General features: G+C 46.2%; 1 protein-coding gene across 1 annotated transcript; it reads right to left on the minus strand.

Annotated features, from left to right (window-relative positions):
- Positions 1–9945: 9945 nt before the first annotated feature.
- LOC149381570 (MYB family transcription factor) lies at positions 9946–12045 on the minus strand. The gene is made up of 2 exons (XM_089629997.1): positions 11849–12045; positions 9946–11509 (listed from the first exon to the last, which is right to left on the minus strand). Exon 2 carries the CDS (start codon positions 11480–11482, stop codon positions 10232–10234), a length of 1251 nt encoding a protein of 416 aa, XP_089486123.1. The 5' UTR covers positions 11483–11509; positions 11849–12045; the 3' UTR covers positions 9946–10231.
- Between the last annotated feature and the right edge of the window lie 329 nt (positions 12046–12374).

Consider the following 12374-nt stretch of genomic DNA (forward strand, 5'->3'; position numbering starts at 1 on the left):
TCACCCTTCCGATCCAGCTTCAGATATTCTACTACGGGCTGCTCTCATCCACGAAAACTTTGGTGAACACCGCGGCAGGAGGCACGGTGCTAACTAAGACACCCACAGAGTTCCAGGAACTACTAAACGAGCTGGCACGAGGCAATGACCAATGCCCGGTGGAGAAGCGGATCATGAAGCCACCCCCAGCATCCGCGAATGCCACGACATCCACACCTGATGTGGAAGCAATTAGAGCAGTGACGGCTGAATTGGCGGAACTTAAGAAGCAGTTGAAGGAAATGCAAACCACAGCCCATGCGGTGCACTCGGCACCAGAGCCATGTTTCTGGTGTAACGGGCCTCACTTCACCGACGACTGCCCGAACGCAAACGAGTGTCAATCCGAGAATGCAAATTTCGTGGGGAACTACAATCGTCCAACGTTCCAGAACTCCAACAACTACTACTCAGGTGCACGGAACAACCACCCAAACTTGGCATGGAAACCGCAGCCTCAACAACAACAACAACAAGGGTTCCTGAATCAAGGACCGCCCCGGGGGTTCCAAAATCAACAACAAGGGCAGCAACAACACCAAAGGGGGTTCCAGCCACAACAACAAACTCAGCCCGCCCCTAAGGATGAAATGAAGGAGATGTTCACAGCCTTCATGTCCCGAACGCAGACGTATATGCAGAATCAAGACGCGGTGATGCGTAACCTCGAAGCACAGATGGGACAGTTGGCCACGACAATCAACACAAGGCCGCAAGGCACGCTTCCGAGCAATTCCGAGCCTAATCCAAAAAATCAGTGCAATGCCATCACGCTTCGTAGTGGGCTAGTAGTCGACAACTCCGACAAAAGGAAGGAGAAAGTATCGGAGGACGAAGTAAAGCCCGCAGCCCCGGAGATTCCAGCACCCCCCGTGCTTCCTCCAGTCAAGATACCATTCCCAGAGCGGCTAAAGAAGGTGAAGCTCGACAAGCAATACGGGAAGTTCTTAGACATCTTCAAGCAGCTCCAAATAAACATCCCGTTTGCCGAAGCCATTGAGCAAATGCCAAACTACGCCAAATTCTTGAAGGACATCCTCTCTAACAAGCGCAAGATCGAGGATTGCAGCACCATTGCACTATCGGAGGAGTGCAGCGCGATTCTCCAGAGGAAGCTCCCTCCAAAGCTCAAGGATCCGGGAAGCTTCATCGTTCCATGCACGATTGGAGACGCCCACTTCGAAAAGGCACTGTGTGACTTGGGAGCAAGTATCAACCTCATGCCGTACTCCATCTTCCAGAAGCTCAACATTGGAGAAGTGAAGCCCACAAGAGTGACGCTTCAAATGGCGGACAGGTCCATAAAGCATCCCCGAGGCGTGATCGAGGATATCCTTGTCAAGGTGGACAAATTCATCTTCCCGGCTGATTTCGTCGTTCTTGATATGGAGGAAGATAGAGACATTCCCATCATCTTGGGAAGACCATTCCTAGCCACCGGAGGAGCCTTGATTGATGTTCAGAAAGGCGAGCTGAAATTACGGGTTCAAGACGAGGAGGTAGTTTTCAGCGTATTCAAGTCAATGAAGTACCCGAAGGCAAGTGATGACATATTCCGGGTAGACCTCTGCGACGCAGCCATTGACGATCACACCTTTCGCCCGGAGGATCCACTAGAGGTATGTCTTCTTAACTCATGTGAATTCGCTGACGAGTTTGTTAAATGTTCAGCACTAGATTACGCGAATTACATGAACGGGTTCGAAGCAAACAAAAGAAAATACTTCGAGGAGCTGGGAGAAAGCACAAAGCGCGTAAAACCATCGATTGAGGAGGCCCCGAAGATTGAATTGAAAGAGCTGCCCGCGCATCTCCGCTACGCATACCTCGGCGATAAGGAGACACTTCCGGTCATCATCTCCGCCCACCTCAATGCTGAAGAGGAAGACAAGTTGTTGAGAGTGTTGCGATCCCGCATGCCTGCAATCGGATGGACTCTTTCCGATATCAAAGGGATAAGTCCATCTTATTGCACGCACCGCATCCTCATGGAAGACAACTGTCGGCCATCGGTAGAGCACCAACGAAGGCTGAACCCAGCGATGAAGGAGGTTGTGCGTAAGGAAATTCTTAAGTGGCTCGACGCCGGAGTCATTTACCCGATCTCCGATAGCTCATGGGTCAGCCCAGTCCAGTGCGTTCCGAAGAAAGGTGGCATGACGGTGGTAAAGAACGACAACAACGAGCTCATCCCAACTCGAACCGTCACCGGACACCGAATTTGCATGGACTACAGGAAGCTTAACACGGCCACTCGGAAAGACCACTTCCCGCTCCCGTTCATCGACCAGATGCTCGATCGGCTCGCCGGCCATGAGTACTATTGCTTCCTGGATGGCTACTCCGGCTACAACCAGATCGCCATCGCCCCAGAGGACCAGGAGAAGACCACATTTACATGTCCGTATGGCACATTCGCTTTTCGGCGAATGCCTTTCGGATTGTGTAACGCACCGGCAACTTTTCAAAGGTGTATGATGGCAATTTTCTCCGACATGATCGAGCGATCAATTGAGGTATTCATGGACGATTTCTCTGTTTTCGGTTCTACTTACGATGTTTGTCTCGAGAACTTGTCCAAGGTACTAGACAGATGCGTGGAGACGAATCTAGTGCTCAACTGTGAAAAATGTCATTTTATGGTCAAAGAGGGGATCGTACTAGGCCATCGAGTGTCGTCAGAAGGGATGGAGGTTGACCGAGCAAAGATTGCCACGATAGAAAAACTACCACCGCCGATCTCGGTCAAGGGAGTGAGGAGTTTCCTGGGACACGCAGGCTTCTACCGGAGGTTTATCAAGGACTTCTCGAAGATCACGAAGCCCCTATGCAGTCTCCTAGAGAAGGACGTGAAGTTCGAGTTCACAAAGGAGTGTGAAGATGCGTTCAACACACTAAAGGCAAAACTCAGCTCGTCCCCGATTATAGTCGCCCCCGATTGGGATGCACCGTTCGAGATCATGACAGACGCGAGCGACTTCGCCGTAGGTGCGGTTTTGGGGCAGCGAAGAGAGAAGGCATTCCACGCCATTTACTATGCAAGCCGAACTCTCAACGACGCTCAGTTGAACTACGCCACCACCGAGAAAGAGCTTCTAGCCATCGTCTTCGCCTTTGACAAGTTTCGGCCCTATGTCATTGGCAACAAAGTCATCGTCTACACCGACCACGCAGCCATTAGATACTTGATGACGAAGAAAGACGCGAAGCCAAGGCTAATCCGGTGGGTGCTGCTCCTCCAAGAGTTCGACCTCGAGATTCGAGACAAGAAGGGAACAGAGAACCTCGTCGCCGATCACCTCTCCCGCCTTGAAGATCTCGCCCACGTCCCCGACCGTAGAGAGCCGATTGACGACAACTTCCGAGACGAAAAGGTGATGGCCGTGCAAGTGATTAACCCGCCTTGGTACGCCGACTTCGTCAACTACCTCGCAGTCGACCTTTTACCTCAAGAGCTCACTTACCACCAACGAAAGAAGTTCCTCTCCGATGCTCGGCGATACTATTGGGAGGAGCCGATCTTATACCGACAGTGTGCCGATTTGGTGATTAGGCGATGCGTACCGGAAGACGAGATGCTCTCCGTACTCCGCCACTGCCATACACTAGAGTGCGGAGGACATTTCGGGCCAAACAAAACAGCGGCAAAAGTCCTCCAAAGCGGCTTCTATTGGCCAACACTCTTCAAGGACTGTCGTACCTTTGTCGAGGCATGCGATCGATGCCAACGGACGGGCAACATGTCGAATCGGAACGAGATGCCACTCACGAACATCATGGAGATAGAGCCGTTCGACGTGTGGGGGATTGACTTCATGGGGCCCTTCCCATCGTCCTATGGGAATAAGTACATCCTTCTCGCTGTCGACTACGTGTCGAAGTGGGTCGAAGCAAAAGCGACTCCGACGAACGATGGAAAAGTGGTGCTCTGCTTCCTCAAGCAAAACATCTTCACACGGCATGGCACACCGAGAGCGATTGTGAGCGATGGAGGCTCCCATTTTTGCAATCGGCAATTCGAAGCCCTACTCAAGAAGTACAGTGTCACGCATCGGAGGGCATTGGCATACCATCCGCAATCCAACGGGCAAGCCGAGGTGTCTAACCGTGAAGTGAAGAAGATTCTAGAGAAGACGGTGGGGAGCTCGCTCAAAGATTGGGCCCATAAGCTCGACGACGCACTATGGGCGTACCGAACAGCCTTCAAGACACCGATAGGCATGTCCCCGTACCGGCTGATCTATGGCAAGGCGTGCCATCTCCCGGTCGAGCTCGAGCACAAGGCCATGTGGGCTATGAAGATGCTCAACTTCGACCACCATGCCGCGGGACAGCAACGACTCCTTCAACTAAACGAGCTCGACGAGTTTCGTCTCAACGCCTACGAGAACGCAAAGATCTATAAAGAGAAAACGAAGGCGTGGCACGATAAGAATATAGTGCCGAAGGAGATCCTACCGGGCCAACAAGTGTTGCTCTTCAATTCTCGGCTCAAGCTATTTCCGGGAAAGCTCAAGTCACGATGGTCTGGGCCGTTCAAAGTCAAGCAAGCATTCGCGTCGGGTTGGTTCGAACTCGAGAGCAAAAGTGGAGCCATTTTCTCGGTGAACGGACAACGAATCAAGCCGTACAACGGTGGACTCTTCGAGAGTGAGAAGACCGTGGCCTACCTCGACATTCACGCATAACTCGGTACCCCGTCAAGCTATTTGACGTTAACTATAGCGCTTCTCGGGAGGCAACCCGTGATTCTTCTTTCGTCGCATTTAAATTTTTATAAAATTCAAAAAAAAAATAAAAATAAAATAAAATAAATAAATAAATAAATAAATACAAAAAAATCCTGTTTTCGAAGTTACTTTAGTTTTTAGTATTATAAAAATAAAAAAAAAAAAAAAAAAAAAAAAATGGTCTGTGCGGCGCACATAAAGGCCTGTGCGACGCACAGATACCCAGAAAACTCCTGTGCGGCGCACAGGTTGGGTTGTGCGGCGCACAGGCCCGCGGCAGAGTCTTTAAACGTGGTTTGAGGTTAAATTTTCATATTTTTTTCAAAACCGCTCCAACTCTTCTCCCTTCCCCTCCGCCTCTAACATTTTCTACACTTAAATCCGTCACTTTTTCACGAAAATCACATCTAAATCAACACCATCATCACTCGTGTAACATCAATCTTTACTTCCTTTCTTCGATCTACGTCGATTTGTGCATTCGTTCATCATTTCTCCCGAATCACGTAAGTTTCCGATTCTTAATTTCTTCGAATTTCATTGCTTGCATTGAGTTATATGAGTGGTTAGGACTTTCATTTCATTGATTATAATCATTAGTGGGCAAGTTTGATTCATTATTGTGCCATTCTCATCATTTTTTGGCTTGCCCACTACGTGTTCGTAAAAATGTGCGAATGAAAGTGGTGAGGTTTGTAACATTAATTCGAAGTCGGTGTTGGTGTCCGAGATTAGAGAGCGTGCATGAACTTAACGTTTGTTGTTGGTGTTGCGTGTAGTATGTCGACAAGTCGGAGAACGAAGAAAGCGAAGAAGAACCAAGCTCCGTCAAGTGCGCCTTCTCCTTCCGCGGCGGTCGGATCGAGCACCGCGATTGCCCGGAGACTTCAACCGGGAGCGGATGTGGCATACAATAAGCTCGTCACGCGGAACTACATACCGGAGAGGGAAATCAATGTCACCGATGACGTCAATCTCTATGGCAACATCCTCCAACAAATCCAAGCGCGGCATTGGCAAGGGTTCACCACGATCAATACAAAGCCAAACCTCTCGGTGGTGCGAGAGTTCTACGCGAACTTGAGTGTCATTCTCAGCGGGGCCACGACGGTGAAAGTCCGGGGAGTTAGTGTACCAATTTCTCCCGACAACATCAACGAACACCTTGAAATCCCTGAAGTGGACACGACGTGGTTCGATAACCACGAGAGGAACCCGCCGCTCGAGGACATCATCCGTACCCTTATAAAAAAGGGTCATAGGCTGTGGAGACTAAACCCGGGTCGAAATGCCGCGAGAGCACTCCCCGTGGTTTATGCAAATCGCTTCGCTCGTGCGTGGTCACACTTTATCGGTTCCAACCTCATGCCACACACGCGAAACCACGAGCCGACAAAAGATAGAGCAATGGTCCTCTATGCCATTGTGGTCGGTCATGCACTCAATGTGGGGAAGATCATCCGGAAACAAATGGAGTCGATCGCAAGCACACCCGGGAACTCGAACATGGGTTTTCCCGGCCTCATCACCGACATGTGTAGGAGTGCGAGAGTAGTCTTCTTCAACAATGATGACTACGGCAACACAGGCCAGAAGATCAATTTGGCGTTTATCCAAACCCTTCACGATACATCGTTGGGTACGGCCAAACCAAATGGCCAAGGCTTCTACGAAGACGATCGCAACTCCGACTCCGAGGATGAAGACGAAGAAGAAGACGAGGCGAGAGAAGGAGGAGATGACCAGGCCGGTCCAAGCGCGCAATGTCAACGCGGCACCACCGACGTGTCCTACGAGCAACTGCTCGAGAGGATGGACCGGCTCACCACCACCGTGGAACGCCTAGATGGGCACAACAGAGAGCTCCACGATTATGTGGCTCATCGGTTCGATAGGCAAGATGAACGTCTAAGCCACATTGACTACCGACTCAATCGCATCGACGCCTTCAACATCGAGTATGGAGAGCGCAGCACCGAGTACCATCGATTTCAATAGGAGGCCTACGATACATGGGTCTCGCGCTACGCACCTCCACCACCCGACACGGGAAGTGCATCCACGTACTATCCTCCCTTCCCGGCGTATCCTTCGCGTCTCTCGACTCCCTACGAGCAACCACCGCCATACTATGGTGACATTCCCACCCCGCCGTACGAACAACCACCATACCACCATTCACCACATCCGCCGCCGTACGAGTAGGGGAGTTCGACCACCCCCGCAAGATAAGTTTTCTTCTCATTTGCGCTCGTTAAACTACATTGGGGACAATGTAGATTTTAAGTTTGGGGGGGTTCTTGTTTTGTGGATTTGTATATATTAGGATAATTTTTTATGTGTTAGGTTTTTAGGTAGAAATTGGTGTGAATTGTCTCGATTGATTGTTATATTGGTTGCCGATGATATTGTAATGCCTTAGCTTTAGAGGTGAGATTTGTTCATGAACTACTAGGTGAGAAAGAATTTGTCGAGTTCTAGAGTTTCCATATTCGACCCGAATGATGCATGTCTCGACCCTTTAGGTAACCTTGGATAGCAACTTGACCGATCACTTGATTGAAAACACCCACAACACACTAGAACCTTCTCTAATTCCTAATCGAGGCGAAATAAATTACACACTAATCTAAGTCGAAATGAAGTAAGCATTAGGATGAGCCACGTGGACCTAAAAAGCCGACCCGATCATGGATATCCATTAGAACCCTTTTTAGAAAAAGCCAAACACGACCCATCTCGTTCTAAGTCACTAAATGAGCTTAACCAAAGAAGACATTCTCACAAAGAACCCGTTAAGCTAACTAGGACTTCATCGCTTATTCACCTCTATATGACTTGTTCGTAGAACGATCTTCCGAGTCACAAAAAAAAAAAAAAAAAATGTCAAAAGCTCGTTAAATACCGTCGTTGCTTTCATTTACGCGCTATGTAAAAAAAAAAAAAAAGTAAAATAACATGCAATGAAGAACGCTCGTCCTTAGCGTTGTGTATATTATGTTTATTTGTTTTTGATTTTGTTGACGGTGTTTAAACGATTAGTTTTGACTTGGAGGAGAGTTTGAGTGAGTCTAAGGAGGTGAGTAGTGACCCTAGTTAGCTTAACCATGAGCCGTGAAAATATCCATATCTACCCGTGACCTAAGCCTAACATTACAAGCTTTAAAGACTTACCGATTGACTAGAAATGATGTGTGTAGATTAGTGGAGACTATGGGAGAAGAGGGGGCATATGGGTGTGGTGAGCCGAATTTCACGAAATTAGGCATTAGAGTGTTTATTGAGAGGGGTTGGAAAAGTTGAAAAGCCTTGGGAGTCGAGAGTGAGCGAGATACGAAAGCATTGAAAAACGGCCAAGGTAACTCGAGCTTGTAATCTTTCTTTCGCATTTAGTAGTTAACTTGAAGTTTAAAATCATGAATTCTCACTTGTATGTAAGTCTACGCATTATGGTTGAGGCAAACGATTATCAGTTGAGACGTGAAACACTTAGTTCTACCATTTTGTGTGATTTTGTTTTATTTTATCGCTCGAGGACTAGCGACAATTCAAGTTTGGGGGTATTTGATAAGCGCGTTATAAACGTGTTTGTTTACACTCTCGGACGTGAAAATAAGTTGGTTCGAGAGCATTTTGATGTGTTTTGGAGTGTTTTTCCTTAATTTTCAGAGTTTGGAGGTTCAAAATGACAAATAGAGTATTCGAGGACGACGGGGCAATCACAAGGAGTTCAGAACATCTTTCGGATCTCGATTCCGACACCCGGAGCTCAAGATAGGTCGTTCAAGGTGAATCGGACCTTCGAGGCAACGCACAAACTTACAGAGTCTTGTGCGTTTGCCCTGTGCGGTCACTGTGCGGCGCACAGCCATTTGAAGACCCTGTGCGTTCGCCTGTGCGTTGGGTGTGCGGCGCACAGGATGCTCAGAAAGACCTGTGCGGCGCACAGGATGGGGTGTGCGGCGCACAGGACACGATTCCAACTTATTTGTTGCGCGTTTTAATTGTAATCCAAGCCGTCGGATCACATCCGACGGCTCATATGAGCTCCGAAAAACGTAGGAAACCTACAAAAACACTTTAGTTTATTCAGAAACATATCTTTTGCTTTTGCTTTTAGTTTTGTTTTTCATTCGGCCGCAAAAATCCCGGGAGAGAAGAAGCGTTCAGAGAGGATCATCGTCGCCACAATTATCGTTTTCATCATTCACAGTTTTTATCTCTATTCTCTGAATCTTTGGAACTCCCGTTTTTATTAAAATAATTCAGTTTTATTCATGATTGCTTTATATTCATCGCCGTTTATTTCACGTTCAATCATGCACTAAATTCTTTAAGGGCTATGGTGTAACAAGTTAGGAATATGGTTATGGATTCATTCATATCAAATTAATGTTCATATGCTCTATAATGTTTGTTTATTTTAATTCCGTGTGTAATGCTTGAATTCGATTAGCTACCGTGTTCATGATATTAGGATTGCTTAATGCTCGGAAGAGATTAGGTTAGTCGTGCACAAGAATTAAATTACCGGGATACATTCCTAGGCTAGACATAGCTAGGCTGTTTCGGAGTCGTGTGAACGTTCTTGTTTTTAATGCTAGCCATTGTTTTTAGGGGTTGAGATCGAGAGAAGATATCCCGGCATAGGTTTAGATTCTTAGATGTTCGAGAGAAATCTTAGATTACCATTATCGTGAGCGTGATTAGCAAACATAAGAGTGTGTGTTTTGTGCTTAATTTCCGAATCCAAACCATAGGAATAACTTGTGAAGCCATAGTTCCTGCTTTCTCATTATCGTGATCTATCGTATTTTAATTGCTTTTAATTTTCGTTCGTTTTTTATAACCATCATAATCATCAAATCATTGGGTTCAATTCGTGCTAGTAATCTTGTCAATTTAATTAAACATTTTCCTCGTGGGATCGACTCGTACTTACGAACTCTACTACTTGAGCGACTACGTGCACTTGCGTACGGAAAAATCGCAACAATTACCATCGGATTTCAGTTTTTGTGATCAATCTGAGAGGTAGAAGAAGGGTAACTTGTTGATGAAGAAACAACAAAGAACATGGGTCAAGTTTCATAGATTGAATTGCATTATGAGTAGATATAATCAACAAAATTAACTCCAACAAATTGTAACTAAATTTAATTATTAACATGTTCCAAAGACAACAAGCTCGGTTTCCAAAACACAAACCCACCATGATGTCATTAAAGAAGCGATCTTGGCTTCTCAGAAAATGGCATTGGATTTAAACTGTCAGTAATCAACCTTAAAAATTAGAACAAAGTTAAGCTTCATAGATTTGGCTTGAAATATGAGTAGCTAGATACGTATTTACATTTAAAACCCAGTCCGAAAACCCTTCTAGCTATAAACTAAATCTCAACTCCAACAAGCTAAATATTAACATTTTCAAAAAGACAACAAGGTCAATGTTACCAGAGTAATCACTTGCCATTCGACTCTCGGGCTATCGAAGCATAAACCCGGGACTTCACCACTGTGGCTCCGATCTTGAAGCCGGGCATAACCATGAACTCGACGACCCCAGAAACCGACTCTCCTTTCTCGTCCCCGACGGACTCCATATAAGCCTCCGAGAAGAGGCTTCCTCTCTTGACAACGAAGGCTTTCGGTTTCCGACCCAACGACCCAGCAATGCCTTGAAGAATCCAAATCCGCATCGCCATTCTCGCAAATGTCTGGTAGAACTGAGTCCTCGGATGCTTCCCCATCGAAACAAGCTCTCTGTGATCCGAATTCCCGAAGAACGAAGCCTCCATCGCGCGATGAACGACTGCCAAGTACTTCTTCCCGCAGAATTTCGCGAACTCCGAGCCTGGGTCTTCCATCAGAGCGTCGATCGGGTCGTCGAACCTCATCAAGCGGTCCAGATCGCGCAGCTCGAAGAACGACATTCCTCCGAACATGATTCGAGCTATGTAGGCTTCGATGGCGTATTTCTTGTCTGATCTTCTCGAGAAGAACGGTCCTTCTTCTTCTTCTCCGCTGCTTGATCTGACCGAATTCTCAGCGGCGAGATCCAAATCCCAACCCGTCGCTATCATCAACCCGATCAACGGCTTCGCGAAATCATGGATGGACTTCGAAGCCTCGTCGAACGCCTTGCGAAAGTCGTTCGCGTTGTCGCTCAGTTTCTCGTTCCGCGATTCGATTTCTCTGAGCTCGTTTGCCAGCCTGGCGGCCTCGGAGCTCTTGGCTTTAGCCCTCGACTTCAGCTCCCCGATCAGCCTCTCGGTGGCCCTGATCTTCCGGTGGAACCGAGTCAGCTTCGGATTCGGATTCGGCTTTGCGAGGCGATTCTCCTTGTGGGCCCGTTTGAGCTTGTAGAGCGATTCGAGCTCGGACATAACGAGCTTGTCGGCCTCGACGATCATCTTCGGGTCGTGAGGAATGTGGGCCTCTTGAAGCCTGACATAAGCGAACTTCAAGGCCGAGACAATGTCGAAAATCTCGGCGATCTCCGCGGCTCCAAGAACATCGGATTTGTTTGGGGTTTTGATCTTCTCCGAGCTGTCACTCTCTGTGGTATTATTACTATTATTATCACAGTTCTGAAGCGGGTTTTCCAACGGAAAAACGCCGATGGATCTGAGTTTGCAGGCCTTGGCGAACTTGGAGACCATTTCGGACAAGTTCGAAGAGGTCTTCAATGGCTTAATCGTACAAATCTCCATTGTTTAAGAGTTCAAAAAAAATTATCACTACATGAATCACAAAGACACAGATTATTAGGCTCTGAATGTGAAAAGAAAAAAAAAAATTAAGAGGGTTATTACAGGGCTCAATATATATAGCATAACATTCATCAAATCAAACAAGCCAAAAAAAAAAAAATAATAATAATAATAATAATAAAAGACCTGATGTAGGGTTTGTTCTCATGGTGCAACGGGGTTTATTATTTAAACAATCTAGAACTAGAATAAAAATTAATTAAAAAAACTACTAGATACAAGAACAGTTTAAACTCTAAAAAAAAAGGTTAAAACTTGAGCTGATAGCCCATGAAAAGCAATCCATTAGTAATAATGAAATCTTACGCAGTTTTAAGAAACAGAGGTATCTTGGTTGAGATGAGAGAGATGAAGATGAGAAGAGCTGAACTTCAAGAGCTCTGGAAAAGGTTTGCCATTTCTAAACTGTGATGGTTTTTCTTTTGTCAGAAGTTTAGGCGTGTCTACTTGTTGGCGACTTTTAACAGAGTGAGAGAAGTGAGTGTTTTTCCTAAGTAACCTTTGCCTCCAAAAACTTTAAGTAATTATAAAAGAATTTTGGTTTCGGCGTTTCAATCATATGTTTAAAAATTAAAACACCGGACTTAAACAGTGTTTGAAAAAAAAAAAAAAAAAAAAAAAAAGGTTACTACAAATTAATTATTATATGTATTGAACTCGGAAAACGAACCGGGAATCTCTAGGCCTTGTTGCAGTTTCTAAACTTTATTTTATTTTAATACTTCATGTGTGTGTATGCTATGGACATGAAGACAAAAAATTAAAAGCAGTGTGTCTCTATTTTGAAACTCTAAAACATCTCTAGAACTAATTTCTAACTTTTTCTTATTAT

This window comes from Urtica dioica, chromosome 11 (genome assembly GCF_054948205.1).
Source record: "Urtica dioica subsp. dioica isolate 48M chromosome 11, U.dioica_male_clone48M_v1_H2, whole genome shotgun sequence".
NCBI classification, from domain to species: domain Eukaryota; kingdom Viridiplantae; phylum Streptophyta; class Magnoliopsida; order Rosales; family Urticaceae; genus Urtica; species Urtica dioica.

What these genes read in the sequence shown, in the direction of transcription:
- LOC149381570 (XM_089629997.1), bottom strand. Translation starts at nt 11,482, where the DNA reads ATGGAGATTTGTACGATTAAGCCATTGAAGACCTCTTCGAACTTGTCC.